Source organism: Pleurodeles waltl, chromosome 5 (assembly GCF_031143425.1).
Source record: "Pleurodeles waltl isolate 20211129_DDA chromosome 5, aPleWal1.hap1.20221129, whole genome shotgun sequence".
Taxonomy (NCBI): Eukaryota; Metazoa; Chordata; class Amphibia; order Caudata; family Salamandridae; genus Pleurodeles; species Pleurodeles waltl.
This window is the reverse complement of record NC_090444.1, coordinates 1,588,769,300-1,588,792,494: the sequence shown is the minus strand read 5'-3', so window position 1 is coordinate 1,588,792,494 and position 23,195 is coordinate 1,588,769,300. Positions and strand designations below refer to the sequence as shown.

Below are 23,195 nucleotides of genomic sequence, written 5' to 3'. Positions count from 1 at the left end.
GTTCGGGCGGCTCCCGGTTCCGGCGGGAGCAGGGGGAAAATGTCTCTGGAGCAGGGCCACTGCAAGTGACCACTTGGAAAAGCATTGAACAGGTAAGTTTAAAGGTGAATCCTGGGGGGTCCCTCTTGGAGTGCCGAGGTCGCAAGGGGTGGTGGGCCCTTAGGGCACAGCAGGTTCTTCGGGGAAGGGCACAGGGGGGCTGGGTGATCCAGGAGCTGTGCGCAAGGATGCCCTCAGAAGCCATAGGCAAGTTGGTTCAAGAGTTGATTGCAGGACAACAGGGGCTCTCTGGCAGGAGGTCTGGGTTGTTTCTGAAGTCCCTCAACTGGGGCTCCCTCCTGGTCCTTTTTCAGCACCGGGTGGACTGTTTTCCAGGACGTCCGAAGCTAGGTGACCAATATCCAGGGTACTGGTTCGGTTCAGCTGCTGGAAGGAGCTGTGCCACCAAACTCGGTACACTGGCAGGGTTTTTCCTCGCGGTCATTGATGTGAAGTTTTGTCCGGCTGAAGCGTGCGGTTCCGGAGTTAGTGTCCGGTCAGTGAAGTGGACCTCACTGGCTTGTTGGTTTCTTGTGGATTTAGAGTGGTACCTCCACTCTGGAGGGAGTTCTATGGCAATTTGCCAAGCCTGGAGGTCCTCTGGGGTTCTTTAGAGTTTTTCCAATTGTCCAGCATCTCCTCAGCGGAGATTGTCAGATCCTGGGTGCAGCAGGCAGGGTTTGGTGCCTTTTCTGTGATGCAGCAGGTCCACAATTCTTGTGCCTTGGATCTTCTTGGTGCTAGTCTTCTTCTGTCCATCGAAAACGATTTCTCGATCTAGGGATGTCCACTAAATACTGTATTTAGTGGGCATTTCAGGGAGAACCTGTCAATGACCAATGGGTCATATACCTTAGGGTGGCTACACCCACTATGTGACCACTTCCTTTGGTCAAAGGTCACTTTCCTACACCAGATTGGCTATTTTCCTTCCATCCAAGATGGAGGAGAATGAAACGGATAGTCCATCTCGCATGCAACACCTTAAGGGTGGTGCATGCTAGATAGGGCTACTCCTCCTGATCTTTGTTTGAGTTTCCCACTGTTACTCCAGCCAAAGGTGGGGGTTTGCAATGGGGGTCGCCTTCTGCTGCTAGCAGCAGGCCTGGAGGTTGAGTTTCAAGGGCGGCAAGCTCTTTGAAGCTCGCCAACAGGGCAGTGGACTATCCTGAGGGAGGGGATGTTAGTACCTTCATCCAGAAAGGGCTTTGTTCCACATCCCAGATGGCACAGGCCCTCAACCCAAGGGGTGCAGATTTGTGCATGGACGTGGCAGGCTGGATGTGACTGGCCAGCAACCATGCCAGAAGCACCTCTAAGGTGACCCCTGGGGACATTTTATAACAAATCCAACAATGGTACCAGTTTGGATTTATCATTCTGAGTTGTTTGATATTAAACAACCCAGGGTTCAGAGTGGCAATCACACAGCTATGAAATTCGTACTTGATCAGTGTCCAGCACATGTATTAAAATGGCTGCTCTGTTCACCCACTATGTCTCAAGTTTGGCAAGGACACAGTGGAGACATATTGCTCATGCAGCTATGCCCTCCCATACATAAGGCACTCTGCCTTGGGGCTGGAAGACCTGCCAGAGGGGTGGCTTACCTATATTGCATGCAGTTTGTAGTAGACAGGGCACACAGGCAGTGTGCCTTGTCGAGTTTGCAGTTTAGGGTTGCATTAGGACACTCTGTATGCGATGTAGTGCTGGGTGCACCTGAATGCATGGCCCTTTAGGGTGGCACAATCAGTGCTGCTGCCCTCAGGGGGCTACCCTTAGTAACCCCTGCCCTGGGAACCTAAGTACCATTTGCTAGGGACTTACGGTGTCAGCTAAAGTTGTCTCCAATTGTGCCAATGCATCACAACATTTTTTTATAAAAGAGCTCTGGCCCAGGGAACCTGGTTAGCAGGGGCCCTGGGCACTAACTACTTCTAGGCTACATCACATACCAGGTAAAAAAGTGGGAGCTAACCAGGTCAAGAAGAGGCCTTCTCGGTGGGGGCGTGGCCATGGCTTGGAACATGGCGCACACTTAATCGTCCGGCTCCGGAGGGGCCGACAGTAAACTGATTGATAGGCGCGCCAGCCCGGACCGTCCCTCACCGGAGTGCGGGTACGGCAGTCCAGACGAGTGAGCGAGCGAGCGGAGCCGCTGAGCCTTGGCCCGGGTCCCGGCGCAGGCTTTCAGCTGCGTCGGGCCGCCCGGCGTGGGCGGAGACCTGCGGCCCTTCCTCCAGTTTGACGCCGCGGCCCGAGTAGAGACGCGAACCGTGCTCGGGACCGGGTGGGCGGCCCACGTGCGGTGGCGGTAGCGCTGGCCCCATTCTGAAGTGCCTGGGGAGCCTGATGGAAGCGCTGGGCCCCGGTGGATCCCAATACTAATAAGGATATCTGGCCTCTCGGGCCGGTAAAGTGGGCGTGGCCCAGAACCATTTGGACCCGGCCCAGACATATGGAATGGGGCCCTGGCGGCAAAAGAAAGACCCGAGGCAACGTTATGGAGGCCGTCCAAGGAACCACTGAGGGGAGTATTGACCCCCGGTAGCCCCCCTCGGGGGGAGCACGCCTAGCGGATAGTTAGCGACTGGCTACCGGACGTGGTAGAACGAGGGAGCAACTGGAGACCCGAGGACACCATCGACTCCTGACTGGAGATACCAGGCGCAATCATAAGAAGCACCACGGACATATAAGTGGTACCCAAGAGAGGGTGAGTGCATCGAGTGACGAGATAACCAAGCTACAGTGGTAGTGTGTGCTTGGCTCCGGTCGACGAAGTGGGGCCCAGTGAATGGCCTAGGGCGGGAGTAGGTGGCGGTCGCTCATGGTTGGCTAACATAACCCTCCCCCCCACGGGGATTGGGCCCTGGAAACGGCCGGCGGAACGCCTGGAGCTCGCCCTGGAACACCCGGGGCCAGGGGCTAAGACAGCTGAGGCCTAAGTGAGAGGACAAATCAGAAGCAGGCAGCACAAGCGCTTTGACCACATGCCGGGCCCCCTGGGGCACATCCCCCTGCCTGACCGATGCCCCCCAAAGGCCGACATAAGAACAAAGCCATGGACCCCCTGACACCACCGGGGGACAATGAGACGACCTTACAGAACCAGTCACAAGTCAAAGTGCAAGACACCCTAGACACGATACTGGGAGCCATCGAGGACACCAAATCAACATTGCAACGCAACATCAATCAAGTGGCGATAGAAGTGGGCCTCCTGAGAGCTGATCACCATAAATTAGCTGACAGAGTTAAAGAAACGGAAACAACACTGGCTGATGTCGTGCCGAAACAAAAAGACGTGACAGCAGAGGTGACCTCTTTAGCTGGCAGAGTGGCAAAGCTTGAACAACGGGTTGAGGATGCAGAGGGTAGAAACAGGAGGAACAATGTGCGCGTGGTGGGCCTCCCCGAGGGGATCGAGGGGACGAACATGGTGGAATTCCTGGAGAAATGGCTAAGCACGGTTGTCGCGACGGGGTGCCAGACCCCCTTCTACACAGTGGAGCGAGCGCATCGTGTGCCGTCTAGACCGCTGGCTCCTGGAAGGCCCCCACGGGCTGTAATTGCTAAACTTCTGCATTATAGAGACAGAGACATACTCCTACAGAAAGCCAGGGAAACGGGCCTGTTTAAAGTAGCCAACGGAGAAGTGACACTATTTCCTGACTTCACTTTGGAAGTCCAGAACAAGCGCGCGCCTCTTTCCTGGCGATTAAAAGAGCCTTGCGAGATGAGGGGATACAGTACTCACTGCTCTACCCAGCAAGACTACGAGTGGTTGCGGAGGGGAAGACCACGTTCTTCCAAACCCCAGAGGAAGCATGGGAATGGCTCGAGAGGCATGGGTCACAGTCGGCGCGGCCCATGCACGAAAACCATGCTGCGGGCGGGACCCACCGGGCCCCGAGGGGAAAGAGGCCCAGGGATCGCCCACGACTGACGCCAACGCGGACACAGAGGGAAACGGGCAAGAGGGAGGGCCCTGGAGGCAGCAGCCTGAGTGGGTGGAGATTCAATGGTGTCCTCTGCCGATGGCTCCGGAAGATCGACTTACACACCGAGGGTGACCCCGCAAACTGCTGACGAACTTGCATAGTTTTGACCTACGATGGCGCCGAGCGACAAGACGAACTGAGTGGAAGAATGGCCCCTCCGGACCTGGCCGCCCCCCCTGACTTGACTCTCGCCTGTCAGATTTGGCTGGCGAGTATTGCAGTGATGTGTTTGAACAAGTTGCACTGTTGCACAATTTGCTGGGCAACCTACAGTTCCGGAGGTGCCCTGGGGATGGGGAGTTGGGGTTTGAAGTTACGAGTTACATCGGCTATATGTGTGAAATGGATCGACCACAATGAAGGTACGAGCTTGCGGGGCGGGGGGTCAATCAGGGTCCCGGGCGCGCCAGGCTCACTTACATCAGGCTTTACGAATAAGATGGCAGACCACAATATCATAACCTGGAATGTCAGGGGGATGGGTACTCCAGCCAAGAGACATAGAATTCTTTCCTTCCTAAAGAGAAGGGGGGTGCAGGTAGCTATGTTACAAGAGAGCCACCTGGCGCCAGGAGAGGGAGAAAAGCTAAGACGGAGATGGAGGGGACAGGTGTTTGCCACAGAATATTCAGCTTATGCAAGAGGCGTTCTGATTTGGATTAGGGCGGGGGTCCCCCTGACGATTGACTCCTCCAACATAGATAAAGAGGGAAAGGTTTGTCATATTGGAGGGGAAACTACATGGGTTCCCGTTGATTCTGAGTTGCATCTACGCCCCCAATCAGGACCAAACCTCATTTATGATGGGCCTATCTAGACACCTTACTCGTCAACACATAGGGGAAATACTAATAGGAGGAGACTTTAACGCAGTACTAGACATAGACATGGACAGGTCCAGCCCCCCACTGCAGGGGGCAACATCAACCAAGACAGCACAAAGACTAGTTGAGTGGCTAGGCACCTGGGGACTGGTGGATGTCTGGCGGTTGCGGCACCCGACTGTCAGGGACTACTCGTTTTACTCGGGCCTCCACCAGGTGCACACTAGAATCGATAGGATGGTCTGCACTGCGGGACTGGCTCGAGGTTTGACCCACTCTGAATACCTTGCCCGTACAATATCGGATCATAATCCCCTATTACTGACATTGAGGGTATCACAGGACAGACCCCCCATACCATCATAGAGAATGACCCCCGCGGCGCTCGAAGACCCCTGAGGCGCTACGATGCCACCTAACAGAACACATTGAAACCAATAAGGGATCCACCCCTTCCTGAGCCATAGAATGGGAGACACTCAAAGTGGTGACGAGGGGTTACTGTCTTGGGCAGTCCGTGGAGGTAAGACGCATACTAAAAAGGGAACTAAACGCTCTGGAGAAGGTCATTCATGAGGGGGAACTGACACAGGGCCCTTCAGCGCAAGTAGATGAAGAGTATGACTGCGCACGCAGAGAACACTCCCAAGTCGAAGAACGGCTTAGATGCCATAGCATGCAGAGGTACCTGACATCCCTACAGTTGGAAGAGGGGAGATCGGGTAAACTCTTGGCATGGCTGGTACGCCCGAATGGGGACAGCGAACCTATCACAAGCGTATTGGACAGAGGGGGAACTCGCAGACTCAGCCCAGGCTCCATTAATGACGCATTTAGAGATTATTACACGCACATGTACAGGAAGCCTACCAGCCTGGGGACAGGAACACTTGACAATTTCCTGACTCGGATCCCCCTGCCGGTGCTGAACTTAGAGGACAGGGTCAGTCTAGGAGGGCCAGTGACTACGGAAGAGATAAGCGATGCAATAGCACAGCTGGCCCCTGGGAAGACACCTGGCACAGACGGTCTTCCTATGGATTTTTATAAAAAGTATAAGCCCTTACTAGTCCCCAGATTGATGGAGATGTACACCGAGGCGGCACAGAGTGGAGAACTACCATGCACACTTCGTGAAGCACTAGTAGTGCCACTCCCCAAAACAACCAACAAGGAGGCAACAGTAGCTGACTTCCGCCCGCTATCAATGCTAAATAGCGACTTTAAGATCCTTAGCAAGATCATGGCCAACTGGCTGCTACCCCACATGCCCACACTGATACATGATGACCAGAACGGTTTAATTCCTGGTCGCAGCACCTCCCTGAATCTTAGACTAATTTTCTCTATCTTACACATGCCCGACAAATCAAAACCACCAGCTGGGACCCTATTGGCGGTGGACTTTGAGAAGGCCTTCGACTCAATCAGGTGGGACTACCTGAGGTTGGCAATGTTAAAAATGGGCCTGGGGGAGAGCTGGGTTAGATGGGTGGACCTGTTATACTCATCCCTGCTAGCAAGGGTAAAGACGGGTAGGACAATCTCCAGTGCAAACCCAGTGCACCGTGGAACCAGACAGGGGTGCCCCCTAACCCCATTGTTGTTCGCCCTGGCGACAGAACCCCTGGCGGCCTGGGTACGAGGTGAAGGAGCGGGCAAGGGGATTGAGTGGGGACCAACTGAGCACATTATCTCGCTATATGCAGATGATATACTGATTTATCTCAGAGACGGAACGAGCGGTCTCCCTTGGGCCCTGGAGGTCCTAGAGGACTTCGGAGAGGTATTGGGATTACGTCTTAACCGTGGCAAAACATGTGTTCCCCTTGACGCCCGGTTACAGACGCTCTGCAGTATGCCCAATGGACTTGAAATGGGCCCCACGGACCTTTAGGTACCTGGGGATTCAAATTTTCCACGAACTGGGAGACCTAAGAGAGGGTAACCTTGGCAAAGCGCTCCGATCCCTGCGGTCCTCGGTGGGGTTTTGGCACTCTCTGAATTTGCCAGTGATGGCCAGAGTGGCACTGTCCAAGATGATCATGCTCCCCCGACTTCTCTACTATTTTGCCAACTTGCCACTGCTGATCCCCCAGGCATGGTTCCGCGACCTGAATGCGTTGCTCAGAGAGACTGATATGGGACGATGGACGTAGGCGAACTACACTCACGACTATCTGCAGGCCACCCCGTACGGGAGGACTGGGAGCCCCTGATTTTGAGGCATACTACCTGGCATCCCAACTGCAGTGGCTGGCTGGCGGGTAGGGGCCAATTGGATATATGTACTGCCCAAGGAGTGACGGACACGGCATGGATTGCGGCATGCATGGCAAACAGGAAAATAACTCCCCCTGGGAATAATATAATGATAAAAGTCGCGATGGCATGCTGGAAAAGATGCACGAAAATGGTGGGAGTGGACCCTCCATACTCTCCAGCTTTACCACAGTCGGTGCTTGCCCTGGAATCCGGGGGAAGGGACCGGGAAGTATGGGGCTTATCCCTTGGTTGACAGCTGGAACAGAAACAGTGGGGGGGCTCTTCAAGGAAGGTGTACTGAGGGGATTTACTGAACTAACGGAAGAAGGTGTTCCCCGGGGTCAATTTTTGCTATATGGGAAGCTAGTACACACTCTTAAAGTTCACTGGGACACAATAAATGCGGAACCCGCTGCCCACGGGGTCCTGCACTTATTGTTGACATCAGGGGAGGAACCACATCTGATCGCCAAAATATACCGGGCCCAAGTTGAGGCAGCCTTAGACCCTTTACAGTCTTTGAGAGGTCGGTGGGAGAACACGATTGGGCGGGAACTGTCTGACCCAGTGTGGAACAAAATACTGGCTTACCCCCCGGGTGATCTCGCGTAACACGCAGTTAAGATAAATCCAATACAATTATCTACATAGGACGTACCTCACACCCCACAGACTGTTCCGTATATACGGGGGGCCCCTAGGACATGCCCGAGATGTGGAGGAGGAGAGGCGGATTTTGACCACATGGTCTGGGGATGTCTAGTGATCCAATCTGGTTGGAGGGAAATATTGCCCATTCTATCTGAATTATTTGAGACGGAGTTGCGACTCACCACTGAGCTGTGCTTACTGGGCCTCAGACCGGCTGCGCTATGCGGAAAGGTGAGGGGACGCTTCCTGGGCCTATCCCTGGCCCTTTACAAGAGACTAACCTCGAAGGGCTGGAAGGCCTCAGGCCACCCTATGTTAACTGACTGGAAAAGAGATATTTCGGCATGGTCCAGAGCTGAACTACAGGTCCTAAAAGCAGAAGAAGCCAAAGAAATCCGCTGGGTTCCCATTGCCCCGAGATGGGAAGACATAGTGACGAGTTTGGATGGTATAATCAAGAAACTAACAAACCCCGTAGGAACAGCAGGCGAAGTCTAACTCACACTAGGAAACGAACCAAATGGGGAAAATTCATAAACAGACGACCAGAATTGGTCCAAATCACAAACAGAACACACCGGGAGTAGGGATACGAAGACAATTGATCCACTGGCTCCCACTCCACCACTAGAAACAGCGAAAGGTGTGAGTGACCTACTGTCCCCTCTGCGCACTGGTGCGCCCCGGGCTGGCCCCCCACCCCAAAAGTTGATATGCTATCGTACCTTAAATACCAACAACTACAAACTCCACCTACACAAAGCCGTAAAGTTGACCTCTTGTGGTCTTTATCTCCCTTCCTCCTGTCCCTCTTTTCACTCCTCCCAATATCAACATCCATTTGATTTTTACACCCCCCTCTTGCCCTTTTTTTTTTTTCTCTTTCTTCATTAGTCTTCTATCTCCTTGTCTCTTCCTTTTCCATTCCTCTTCCTCCCTCCCAAGTTATAGTTGAGAAGGGTCTTAAGTTTAATGTTCGGTTATTAGTTCTACAACAATAGTGAAATGAAACAAGGAACGTATGATAGCATGTAAAAGAGCACAATTTATTAAAGCAAGTAGCAAAAATGTCAGCAGCATTAAAGAAATAAAAAACGAACCAAAAGTAATGCATATCACAAAAGCGAATCGTTAAAAAGAAATGTGTAATAAATGCAAGATTATATCATGAACAAGCACACAAATGTAAAATAACAAAATGCTAATAAAATATATAAAAAAAATAAAGAAGAGGCCTTCTCTCACACCCGCTGCCTCTACACAATGCAGAATTCATACTGTGTGTTACCGCCATCTTTCTTTCGCCGACTTGACCAGTTTCTGGTGTCCCTGATCTGGGCAGAAAGGAGATGTAGAGTCCCCCTAGCAGTCTTGAAATTAGATTTAGCTGAGGGCGGCCTGGGCCTCCAATTATACTATATGGCAAGTCTGCTCCTACATGTGGCCCTGTGGTGTGAGGACCGCCCAAATGAAAGAAAAAAGTTGCTGGCGGGCTCAGGGAGGCTAGCTGAGCTCCCGAAATTGCTTATGCGAGGTTCCAGACTCCCAGAGGGCACCCCCTTTGTCGTTTCGCAGGTAGCCCAGACATGGGAACAGGTGTGGCAACAAGCACCCTACTCCGACCTCTCCCAATTTGGTGGCTATCCCCCTTTGAGCATATAAGAGACTCAATTAATATTTCAAGTTGGCTAGCAGGTGGCTGTCAACGAGCAGGTGACATGTATCAGAACAGCTCCATTTGTGTCTCTGGTGGAGGCTTGGGCCCTCATTGGAACTGGCTGGGGGCAATTTCTGCAGTATGCCGGCGTATCACAAAAGAGTCCAGGAAACTGGATATCCTTCCCGGAAGAACCCGTTGAATCCCACCTTTTGGGGACGGTATTGGCCCTGGCTCTGACAGGGGTATCCTCTCCCGGTTATACGTTGGCCTTAAGCAGGACTGACAGAAAGACGTGTCGACGTGTGGAGCTTGAGATGCAGACCTAAGACTCCACTTACTGACCAAGAGTGGACCAAGGCGCTGGTGCGGGAGCTGGCCAGCAACATCAGGTTCAAATTGACGCACTTTTACTATCTGCAAAGAGCGTAACTGACACTGCATAGAATTTATCAGACACATCCCAACACATGTGCAAGCTACGGCATGTCCCCGGCCTCCTTTGCCCACGTCACATGGGAATGCGGGATGCTCCAGCCCCTTTGGACCGAGATAATATAGGTGGTAGGTAGAACGAAAGCGCATAAGGTGGAACAAACAGTGCGACATTGGTTACTGGGGTTGCGGTCTGTCCCTAAGAAAAGCGAAAAAATGGCATATTGATATGTCCAGTTGGGGCTGGCGCTTGCGAGGCGATGTATTGCCATCCACTGGGCCAGCCGGACACCTCTGACCCAAAATAAGTGCCAGACCAATTTACTGAAATGAGCAGAGGCTGAAGAATGCCACTTCTGAAAGGTCTGTACGGACAACCACATGGAACTTGATTTGGAGCTTTGGGGCGCTATGGTGGACTGATTAGGGGAAGAGGGTGCTGACGCAGTAACGGTTGCCGGACAAGCCTCAAGCCAGCATGGACCGGGTCAGGTGTCACCCACTAAGGTTCCTACTGGGGCAGCAGCAACTTTGTGAACTTTGGAACGACAGTGGGAGTTACAAGAAGAGGATTGGCACTCGGAGGGGCTGTGGCTGTGTGGCTGAGATACAGGCTGCTGGGTACAACGGAGTGGGGCACTTCACCCCATCCTTATGGCCAGAGGGCACCCATATCGTACTGGCACCAGCTCCGCAACTTATCCACTGAGGCGATGCATGTGGTTCCCCTCTAATTCCCCCACTTTCACCACCAAGATAGTTGTTAGTTCCCATACCACCTTGTGGGATGGAATACTGTGGGAGCTGCTGTTGCACTTGTTGCAAATCTGCAAGATTGGTGTGGGATATTTGCTGTATTGTTATTTATTGTTCTGCCTCTCGTGAGGCTTTTATACTGTTTGTAATGGTTACTTCAAATGTGAATAAATACATTTGCAAAAAAATCACCTTACAAATAAATATTTAAATTGACTTATGAAAAATATTATTGCAACAAAGTTAATCTTACCCAAAAAGACTATATTTGATAAACAGAAAATGTTGTCTTACATGTCCATTGGCCAGTGAAATTATTTCAGTCAAATCTGCACCATCAGCATATAGTTGTATCAGTGCAAAAATGTCTCTTGTTTTGACAGCTTCACACAAATTGCTTAGTTTAGCTGTATTATCACCATGTGTCTTCTTTGCATATTTTCTTTCAATATACTTTGTAGTTATGTAATCCTTTCTTGCATTCCTGAAATATTAACAAATTGCTCAAAACAACTGTTTAGATTGTATAATATTGAGAGCACTCCAATGATGTAAAATTGTAAAGAAAATACAAAAGAAATACATTCCACAAATATCATTAAGCAATCATAATCAGCAATGGGCAGATTCATCAGATAAAAAAACAGAAAGGTTAATGCCTACGTTTAGAGTAAATTCCTAACTTTTGTTTGGAAATCATAGCAAACTCAAGAAGCACTCCTGGAAATTGGCAAGTCATTAGTCTAGAGTTCTAAAGAACAAGTTACTTACCTTTGTTAACAGCTTATTCTACAACATATTCTAGTTTAATGGAGGCCACAATGTGAACATGCTGATCTCTAGTATGACAGTGTGTTGTTTTTTGCCGCAACTTGCATCACTTTATATAAAATTAGGGTGCTTTACTCTGCATCGTTTTGCGGATTTTAATATACAATTGGTATCTTTGTACACACTGTTTTTACTCTTCAGCAGTGTTTTCATCTGCAGCATCAATGCCAATTGCCACATCCTGATTGGCTGGGGGCGGGGGAGGAGGGGGCATCCAATCACATCCATGCCTGGCAGAAGCCTGTTAGAGCTTCATCGGTACTTAAAAGAGGCCGAAATGCGAACGTGCAGCGGACCATGGATATGCCCTGCTGTTCCAGCCATGTCCAGAGGCGCAGAGCCTCTTGACAAAGGGTCAACTACCCCATGCCGCCCTGGTTGTTGCAGTACCCAATGACAGCGGTGTCCGTAAATACCTGCACCATCTTTCCCTTAATAGAGGGAAAATGCTTTCAATGCCAGGAGGATCGCAAGGTTAATGTACAGTCCAGAATCATCCAGAGAGTGATGCATCTGTCACTACTGTCAGATCTGGTCAGGGAGAAGGATCTGCCTCTGACCAAATCACAGTTTGATAACCACCACTGCGGATCTTTCGCAGTGCCCTACTAGATCTGGACCTTCTTGGAGAGATTCCCTTGATGTTGCGCCCACTGGAATTTAAGGTCCCACTGCAGAGCCTGCATATGGAATCTGGCATGTGTAACCAGCAGAATGCAGGAAGCCATGAGGCCCAGCAGCCTCAGAGTCATTCTCACTGAAATCCAAGATAAAGGCTGAAACATCGGTATCATACCCAGAATATCCTGGACTTGCCACTCGGGAGGATAAGCCTGAAACTACACTGAGTCCCGAACAGCTCAGATGAAAGGTAGCATCTGAGAGGGAGTCAGGTGTGAGTTTGGCATGTTTATAGTGCACCCTATCAAATGCAGAAGGCCTGCCGTAGTCTGGAGCTAGGAGACGATCACCTGGAGCGAGCCCGCCTTCAACAGCCAGTCGTCGAGATGCGGGAGAATAATGAAATCCCTGATATCAGCAGATGAGCTGCGTCCACCATCACCTCCTTGAAGACGCAAGAGGTACTGGTGAGGCCAAAGGGGAGCCGGGTGAACTTGTGCTTGTGGGATACTGTGAATCAGAAGTAACATCTGCAGGCAGGCAGGACGGGATGTGAAAATAAGCATTCTGCAAGTCCAACGCTACCATAAAGTCTCCTTGGTCGAGAGCATATAGGACCTAATTAAAAGTAAACATCTTGAACCTCTCCTACTTGAGGAAAAGGTTGATGGGCCGAAGGTCTAGCATTGTGCGGAGGCCCTTGTCCTTTTTGGGGACTACAAAGTTGTGGGAATAGCAACCCTCCTACTCTGGAACAGGAACCCTCTTTCTATGACTCCCCTGGCTAAAAGAGCTGTAACATACTCAGAGGAGGGACACCTGATATTCCATCATCCGATCATAGTATGGTAGCATCGATGGAGGGGTAGTCTTGAAGGGAAGGTACTGGTGCAGCTCAACTAAGGTTGATCCTGATGTCTTGTCACTTGGAGGGGAGATGAGACTAGCCCCTTGGAGCCAACTGACTTCCTCCTGGACGGCTGCCACGTCAGTGGACCCGGTGGTCAGGAGAGCTGTGATCCAGACGTTGTGATTGGTGCCCACAGGAAGCAAGGAAGTGGGTCCTCCACTCCAAGGGAGATGCTGACAGGCTGGCAAAGGGCTGGAGAACCTTTGAGGCTTTTGCAGTCCCCACAGCTGCAAGACAAGTCATGATGTCACGATTGTCTTGACAGCAGCAGATAGGCAGGCAGGGTTTCACACCAAAAGTTGACCAGTCATCCACAGTTCTTGTTCTTCTAATTCTTCTGTGTCCACTTCTTTTTTGTGTCAGACAAATCTGTTCTTCTGGTGTTAGGGGGCCACCTGAATATTCAATTTAGGGGTGTTTTAACAGAGTGCAAAGTAGTAGCCAAGAGGCAACTTACCCTTGGGGTGACTACACCCCCATAGGGCCACTTCCTCTGGGAAGTGGGCATGACTATCTCAGATGGCCTAGTTCCACTAAAACAAGACAATGGAACCCTTAATTGAGAGTCCACTTCGGGTAGCCCACCATAGGGGTGTGGCTAGGCCAAAGGTGGAACATGCCTACTGACTAATTTCCTGCCTGTCGTGTGTTGCCAAGTAGGCCTCAGGGTGTGGCTACACCCAGGTCTTAAAGTTCCTGGCCTTAGTATGCAGATTTGCTAGCCAGCTTGCTGGAATAGGTGACAACTCCTCCCTTAGGAGCAGGCTTTGTTTCTGGCCTCTGAGAGCACGGGCTCTCACCTTTAGAGGGTCAAAAACCTGTCTGTGGTTGCAGATGGGTCAAGACCAGTCAGCCATCACACTCAGAGACTAGTTGGGTTCAGAACGCACCTCTAAGGTGCCATCTGGGTGCATGTCATATTAAATCCGTGGCTGGGATCAGCCTGGATTTATTAAGACAAGGTGTCTGATACCACACACCATAGAGGTTTGAGTGTAGCCATTATGCAGCAGGGGGAACTAGTGATGATGAGTGTCCAACACATACCTTGAGATAGCTTCCCTGCTCACTTGTAACGCTCAGCAATGGATCTGGGCATATCATGCAGATATGACCTCACATCAGATATAATGCACCCTGCCTTAGGTCTCCAAGGACTACTGTAGGGGTGACTTACATATTCTTAGGTGCAGTGATGGGGCATGGCACACAATGGGTGTGCCATGTCGTGTTTTCACCTGGCACGCACCAGGACACGCAGACTGCAATGGATGCTGTGTTCAACTTGCTTTAGGGGGGGTCCCTAAGGGTGGCACAATGAGTGCTGTAGCCCTTAGGGACCCTCTCCACTACCCAGGTCCTTGGTACCATGGGTGCTGTAGTAAAGTGCCTCTTTTGACATGATCACACCTATTTTTTGCCTGATATCTGATTTCGATTGAAAGAGCACTGGGTTCTTTCTAACCAGGTCCCCAGTGCCAGATCTCTTTCCCCAAACCTATACAGTCGTATTCCCATATGGTAAACCATTTAGCCCTCCCTTTAAGTCCCTAGAAAATGGAAACCCTGGTACCTAGGGCCTGGGGTACTAAAGGAGGTCCCAAAGGGCTGCAGCATGAATTTTACCAACCTAAGGGTCCCCTCAGCAAGCACATAATAGGTTGCCATTGCAAGCTGCATGTCATGGTGCAAACAAAAGTGAACAACAATAACAACAAAAGCAACTCTCATGTCTTATGCGCAAAGAAGCACAACAATCATTCTAATATACAGTTTAGACACAGGAATCACATTTTATTTTATTTCAAATAATGCAAAAAATTAAACCTCAAATTAAACTTAAATAGCAAATTACATACAATCAAAAATCATACTTTTGGAAGACAAAACAACAGACTCAGACGAACAACAATCAACACAACATAGAACAAATCATCTCAAAACAGACACAAACCAACAAAATATCAAACAATCAAAAACACATGTAACAACCTATGTATCTCTCATAACACAAATATTGTTTCAAGATATTAACATATCAGTACATAAATGGCTAATATAATTCTCAATGGAGGAAAACAGATGTCCGTTCACTTTATGGGCAGTGATATATATTGTCCAGCAAAGTCTTATGCCTTTATATTCTGCCACTTCCTATAAAGCTCCAGGTATGTGTCAAGATCTTCATATATTTCATATCCTTCTTTAGTTTGATATTTTTCTAGGATCTTTGAAAGACTAGCAATTTCTTGGCTCCTATGTCAGCTCAATCAATCTTCTAAGAAAGCAATAAAAATTTGATACTCTATCGCAGACACGCGTTTCGGTGGTTTCAGCTTTCTTATATATTCATAATCTTTCAGACCACCTTCCTCAGGGCAAATGTATTAAAGGCACCAAAGGACACAAAATGCGTCTAAGTCAAAAAGGTAAAAAGGAAGTATTATTCAATTATATGAATGTCTATATCACACCTATGTTGTATATTACTTAAGGTCATTCAGTGCCATCCGAAAGTAACCTAAATAAGATATGTGTGGATGTGAATACTGAAAACTCAAGTAGTTTAAAAACCCAAAGAGTGAACAGGTGAAAAGATTAGACCCTTAGATAATTTACCTTACCAACAAATACCGAACAAAAATAAACTTAAAACCAACACCAACCTTGTGAGTGAGCACCACAAAATACTAACAAATAATACAGACATCTATTTCCAGAGAAAAAACCCAATATCTACAGGACGACTTCCATACCTACTAGGACTTCGCCTTTTAAAAGATTTTAAATATTCTCTTGGCTATGACCCTACAAAAAATATAGATATCAACGCATTAAAAGCCAGACAAGCATAGCATGACAAATAACAAAAAGGGACTTGAAATAAATAGCCTTCAATTTACCCTCGCTATTTATACTTTAACTGACCGCACAATATTTATTGTTAAAATACCCTCAAATTGCATCTATCACATATTAGGTCTTCAGGGTCATATGCAGCTCAGACTAATGCAACAAACAAAGGGAACAAGCGGATAATATTAGGTTATATTTTATCCAACGGTGAAAAAACTGCATATTGTTGGTGACTGGCATCATAAAACAAAGTGCACACCGCATAGTTTACAATTAGAGCCTTTTAGTGGACACTACTGCTCAGCGTGCTGAATACTAGATCAATTTAGCGTGATCTTTCCAAAATGTTGAACCACTATTATAGCCGCTCTGCCTCCGATCCAAACACTTTAAAGTAGCGCAGCAAAAGCATGTCTATCGGTTAACAAGCCGGTCCTCGAACTTTCTAAGTGCTGCTAAACCAGCCAAAGATTGTTAGAACTCACACTTGACTCGCGCTAAGGCCTCGTTTGAAGGTTTTAAACTTACCTTGCACTCAAGGGAAAATCATATTCCTGAAGTAAATCAACTCCACCCGTTCCGAATGTATCTAGCGTCTGTGAACTTAGACGTCACTTTTATTCCTACTCAGCTGAGGCTTCAAAAGCAAAGAAGCATAGAAAAATATCTACTCGTAGGGAAAGCCTCCCAGCCCTCTCAACCATAGTGGCCATCTTGGAAGGCTTAAAGTTCATACAATACTATCTACGATATATCTTAGAACAATACCAAATAGTTAACACGAGATAGTAATAAAGGCATTGTTGAACGCAAACGGCCAAGGAAACGAAACCTATAACAGTGTATAGGGGGAAACAAAAGCATAATAGATGGCACAGAAAAAACTATCCTCTCACCTGAAAATACCTCAGTAAAAACTTCTATAGGGTATTATGCCACAGCATTTCTTCATTTAATCCTTTATAATATGAGTCTAAATAAAAAAATCCAAAAAACTTCACGTTTTTTCCCTAATCTTGTCCACATCCTGACCTCTTTTTTGGAAAATCTTTTCCAAAATCATCCATCTGATATCGCCCTCTTTATGTTCGTGTTCAGACCACTGTGCAACTAATGGAGCATTTTGTTTATGGGTCTTCAAAGATGATCTACGCTCATAGTACCTTGTTCTGAACTCCCTCGATGTTTCACCAACGTACCCTAAGTCGCATGGACAAAGGATCAGATAGATGACATTCTTCGATCTATAGTTTGACATAGTTGTCATATCAATGGACTTCTTGTTACACATGATTTTATCTGAAACTATAGCTCCCTAGCAAGCTAGACAGTTTCTGCATTTGTGGTTACCCCTGATCGGTTTCACGCCTGTAACAGACTTTTGTACAGGTTCTTTACAGAAATTGACTACTGACTTGACAAGAATGTTTCTCAAATTACTGTTGTTTTTGAAGGCCAAAAGGGGTTTATCGAATGGTTCCAAATCCTAGCTGACATTTAAAATATGCCATTGTGAATTTATGATTCGTCTGATTTTATCGTTAAGATTTGAATAGCGAATGGCACATACCAACCTTTCATTTGTCTTCTTATCACTCCTTTGAAACATAGATTAACGATCATAATATTTTGCTCTTTTCAAAGAGTCTTTATCAGTTTTGAGGATAGCCTCTTAGTTAGAATTTCTTTGCTAGTACTTCGGAGTGCTCTAAAAAGTCCTTCATCTCTGTACAAATTCTTCTAATTCACAAAAACTGACTGAATGGGATGCCCTGCCTCTGACTTGTAGGGTGGTAACTGTCAAAATGCAAAAGAGTATTCCTAGCTGTTGGGTTAACATACAGTGATACAGCAAGGCATCTATCTTTATGTGTAATGCAAACATCTAGAAACTCAACCTGATTCTGATCGCTCTTCATAGTGAACTTCAAGTTTATTTCACATAAATTGATCAACGCAAAAAATTCTTCCAGTTGTTCTTTCTCTCCCCTCCATATGAAAAAAACATCGTCTATATATCTAGACCACCAAAAAATATTCTCAAAGAAGGGAGCAACTTCATTGTAAATAATGAAAATGTCACTTACCCAGTGTACATCTGTTCGTGGCATCAGTCGCTGAAGATTCACATGTTGTGCATAGCCCACCATCTGGTGTTGGGTCGGAGTGTTACAAGTTGTTTTTCTTCGAAGAAGTCTTTCGAGTCACGGGACCGAGGGACTCCTCCTCTTTGTCTCCATTGCGCATGGGCGTCGACTCCATCTTCGATTGTTTTCCCCGCAGAGGGTGAGGTAGGAGTTGTTTGTTAGTAATAGTGCCCATGCAATGGAGTAAATAAGTATGTACCTATTTAAGATTTAATATATTTACAAATGTACAAAGTTGAAGCTAACTTCCAAACGGCTACAGGCGCCCGGGGAGGTGGGTGGGCACATGTGAATCTTCAGCGACTGATGCCACGAACAGATGTACACTGGGTAAGTGACATTTTCAGTTCGATGGCATCTGTCGCTGTAGATACACATGTTGTGCATAGACTAGTAAGCAGTTATCTCCCCAAAAGCAGTTGCTCAGCCTGTAGGAGTGGAAGTAGTCTGAAATAAGGTTCTTAGTACGGATTGACCTACTGTGGCTTGTTGTGCTGATAGCACGTCTACACAGTAGTGCTTGGTAAATGTGTGAGGTGTAGACCATGTGGCTGCCTTACATATTTTGTGCATTGGAATATTCCCTAGGAAGGCCATGGTAGCGCCTTTCTTTCTGGTTGAGTGTGCCCTTGGTGTAATGGGCAGTTGTCTTTTTGCTTTAAGGTAGCAGATTTGGATGCACTTAACTATCCATCTGGCTATACCCTGTTTCGATATTGGGTTTCCTGCGTGAGGTTTTTGAAATGCAATAAACAGTTGTTTAGTTTTTCTGATGTGTTTAGTCCTGTCGATGTAGTACATTAGTGCTCTTTTGACGTCTAATGTATGTAGTGCCCTTTCAGCTATGGAATCTGGCTGTGGGAAGAACACTGGTAGCTCTACCGTTTGATTTAGGTGGAACGGTGAAATAACCTTTGGCAAAAATTTTGGATTGGTCCTTAGGACTACTTTATTTTTGTGTAGTTGGATAAAAGGTTCTTGTATTGTAAACGCCTGAATTTCACTTACTCTTCTTAGAGATGTGATGGCGATGAGAAATGCAACTTTCCAGGTTAGGAATTGTATTTCGCAAGAGTGCATAGGTTCAAAGGGTGGACCCATGAGTCTTGTTAAGACGATGTTGAGGTTCCATGAAGGAACGGGTGGTGTCCTTGGTGGTATAATTCTTTTGAGGCCTTCCATAAACGCTTTAATGACAGGTATCCTAAATAGTGAAGTTGAATGGGTAATCTGCAGGTATGCAGATATTGCTGCTAGGTGTATTTTAATGGAAGAGAAGGCCAGGTTCGATTTTTGTAAGTGTAGTAAGTAACCCACTACATCTCTTGGAGATGCGTGTAATGGTTGAATTTGATTATAATGGCAGTAGCAAACAAACCTTTTCCATTTGCTTGCATAGCAGTGTCTAGTGGATGGTCTTCTGGCTTGCTTTATGACTTCCATACATTCTTGTGTGAGGTTTAAGTGTCCGAATTCTAGGATTTCAGGAGCCAGATTGCTAGATTCAGCGATGCTGGGTTTGGGTGCCTGATCTGTTGTTTGTGTTGTGTTAACAGATCTGGCCTGTTGGGCAACTTGACGTGGGGTACTACTGATAGGTCTAGCAGTGTTGTGTACCATGGTTGCCTTGCCCATGTTGGTGCTATCAGTATGAGTTTGAGTTTGTTTTGACTCAATTTGTTTACTAGATATGGAAGGAGAGGGAGAGGGGGAAAAGCGTACGCAAATATCCCTGACCAGTTCATCCATAGGGCATTGCCTTGAGACTGCCTGTGTGGGTATCTGGATGCGAAGTTTTGGCATTTTGCGTTCTCCTTTGTTGCAAATAAGTCTATTTGAGGTGTTCCCCAACGTTTGAAGTAAGTGTTTAGAATTTGGGGGTGAATTTCCCACTCGTGGACCTGTTGGTGATCTCGAGAGAGATTGTCTGCAAGTTGATTCTGGATCCCTGGAATAAACTGTGCTATTAGGCGAATGTGGTTGTGAATTGCCCATTGCCATATTTTTTGTGCCAGCAGGCACAGCTGTGTCGAGTGTGTCCCCCCCTGTTTGTTTAGATAATACATTGTTGTCATGTTGTCCGTTTTGACAAGAATGTATTTGTGAGTTATGATTGGTTGAAATGCTTTTAATGCTTGCAAAACTGCTAGTAGTTCGAGGTGATTTATATGCAGCTTTCTTTGATGTACGTCCCATTGTCCTTGTATGCTGTGTTGATTGAGGTGTGCTCCCCACCCTGTCATGGAAGCATCTGTTGTTATCACGTATTGTGGCACTGGGTCTTGGAAAGGCCGCCCTTTGTTTAAATTTATATTGTTCCACCATAGAAGCGAGAGGTATGTTAGGCGGTCTATCAACACCAGATCTAGAAGCTGACCCTGTGCTTGTGACCATTGTGATGCTAGGCACTGTTGTAAGGGCCGCATGTGCAACCTTGCGTTTGGGACAATGGCTATGCATGAGGACATCATGCCTAGGAGTTGTAATATCATCTTCGCCTGTATTCTTTGTGTTGGATACATGCGTTGTATAATCTTTTGGAAATTTTGAACCCTTTGTGGACTTGGAGTGGCTATTCCCCTTGTTGTATCTATTGTCGCTCCTAGGTATTGTTGTACCTTGCACGGCAGAATGTGTGATTTCGCATAGTTGATGGTGAAACCGAGTTTGTAGAGGGTTTGTATGACCTGATCTGTGTGGTGTGAGCACTTTGTCAGTGAGTCGGTCTTGATTAGCCAGTCGTCTAGATACGGGAATACGTGTATTTGCTGCCTTCTGATGTGTGCAGCCACTACTGCTAGGCACTTTGTGAAGACTCTTGGTGCAGTTGTTAAACCGAACGGCAATACTTTGAATTGGTAATGTATTCCTTTGAATACGAACCTTAGGTATTTCCTGTGCGACGGATGTATTGGTATGTGGAAATACGCGTCTTTGAGATCTAAGGTTGTCATGTAATCTTGTTGCTTTAGCAATGGTAACACTTCCTGTAGCGTGACCATGTGAAAGTGTTCTGATTTGATGTATGTGTTTAGTGTTCTGAGGTCTAGGATTGGTCTCAGTGTTTTGTCCTTCTTTGGTATTAGAAAGTACAGTGAGTAAACCCCTGTATTTGTTTGTGTATCTGGTACCAGTTCTATTGCGTTCTTTTGCAGTAATGCTTGAACTTCTATTTCTAAGAGGTCCGAATGTTGTTTTGATATATTTTGTGCCTTTGGTGGTATGTTAGGAGGGATTTGTAGAAATTCTATGCAATAACCATGTTGGATAATTGCTAAGACCCAAGTGTCTGTTGTTATGTTCTCCCACTCTTGGTAATACTGACTTATTCTTCCCCCCACTGGTGTTGTGTGGAGGGGATGAGTGACGTGTGAGTCACTGTTTGTTTGTAGGTGTTTTGGGGCCTTGAAATTTTCCCCTGCTTCTAGGGAATTGTCCCCCTCTGTATTGGCCCCGAAAGCCTCCCCTTTGGTACTGTCCCTGGTAGGTGGACGGTGTTGACTGTGAGGTACTGGGTTGTGTGGATTGACCCCGAAACCCCCCTCTAAAGGTTGTCTTGCGGAAGGTGTTGAAAGTGCCTCTGCTCTGCGGGGAGTAGAGTGCGCCCATGGCTTTTGCAGTGTCAGTGTCCTTTTTTAGCTTCTCAATTGCGGTGTCCACTTCAGGTCCGAACAATTATTGCTCATTGAATGGCATATTGAGCACCGCCTGCTGTATCTCTGGTTTAAAACTAGATGTTCGTAGCCACGCGTGCCTTCGGATGGTTACTGCTGTGTTAACCGTTCTTGCTGCTGTGTCCGCTGCGTCCATAGAGGAGCGTATCTGGTTATTGGAGATGTTTTGGCCCTCCTCAACCACTTGTTTCGCCCTCTTTTGTAGTTCTGTGGGTAGATGCTCAATGAGGTGTTGCATCTCATCCCAGTGGGCTCTGTCATATCGCGCTAGGAGCGCTTGAGAGTTTGCGATGCGCCACTGGTTTGCAGCCTGTACTGCGACCCTTTTACCGGCTGCATCGAACTTTCGGCTCTCCTTATCTGGGGGTGGTGCATCGCCCGATGTGTGGGAGTTTGCTCTCTTGCGAGCCGCCCCTACCACAACCGAATCTGGTGGCAGTTGTGAGGTGATGAAAGCTGGGTCTGAGGGAGGTGCTTTATATTTTTTTTCCACCCTCGGTGTTATTGCCCTACTTTTGACAGGCTCTTTGAATATGTCCTTTGCGTGCCTTAGCATTCCTGGGAGCATAGGCAGGCTTTGGTAGGTGCTATGTGTGGAAGAGAGGGTGTTGAAGAGGAAGTCATCTTCGACAGGCTCCGAGTGTAGAGACACGTTGTGGAACTCTGCTGCACTAGCCACCACTTGTGAATATGCTGTGCTGTCTTCTGGTGGTGAGGGCTTTGTAGGATACGCCTCAGGACTGTTGTCCGACACTGGGGCGTCGTATAAGTCCCAAGCATCTTGGTCCAGGTCACCTTGGCTTAAGGTGGTGTGAGCCGGTGAATGTGACGGAGTCTGTGCCGGTGAAATGGGAGCCACAGGTGGAGGAGAGGGTGGCGGAGTTACCTTCTTCACCAGTTTTGTTTGTGGTGTTTGTTCTTGTTGGAACTCCAGTCTCCTCTTCCTCCTAATAGGGGGAAGGGTGCTTATTTTCCCTGTTCCACTCTGTATAAAAATCCTTTTTTGAGTGTGGTCCACCTCGGTGGATTGTAATTCCTCTTCGAATCTATGCTTTCGCATCGGAGAGGACAGTGATTGTTCCTCTGAATAGGAACCGGTAGTTGGCTCGGTTGCGGGTCGTTTTGGCACCGAAACCATGTCCACGCTCTTTTTCGGCTCCGAGGCGACTTTCCTCTTTTTCGGAGTCGGCCCCTCTCGGCGTCGATCCTCCTCGGTGCCGCTGTCTCTGCGTCGAGCAGCTTCGGCTCCGCTATCTCGGCGTCGATCTTTGCCGGCAGCACTATCTCGGTCCCGAGATGGCTGGGTGCCTGTGTCTCGACCCGAGTCGGACGATCTCGGCACTATTTCGGCCTTCTTCGGTGCCGATGGTCGGTCACCGAGTTTATGGGTTGAGCCATGGCCTGACGGCAGTGGCGTCCCCTGGGCCTTGTTAGTTTTCTTATGTGCTATCTTCGATGTCTTACTCACTGTTTCATGGTCGTCGAATTCGTCCGAGTCCGATTCATGGATCGAGAAGGCTTC

At 47.9% G+C, this 23,195-nt stretch overlaps 1 protein-coding gene across 6 annotated transcripts in view; it reads right to left on the bottom strand.

Annotated features, from left to right (window-relative positions):
- Positions 1-23,195, bottom strand: part of ASAP2 (ArfGAP with SH3 domain, ankyrin repeat and PH domain 2) — a 916,066-nt gene that overhangs the window by 283,030 nt on the left and 609,841 nt on the right. For all 6 annotated transcript variants that reach the window (XM_069235900.1, XM_069235899.1, XM_069235896.1 and 3 more), the window contains exon 17: positions 10,929-11,118. In XM_069235900.1, coding sequence (XP_069092001.1) covers positions 10,929-11,118 — 190 coding nt within the window. The remainder of the gene's footprint in view (positions 1-10,928; positions 11,119-23,195) is intronic.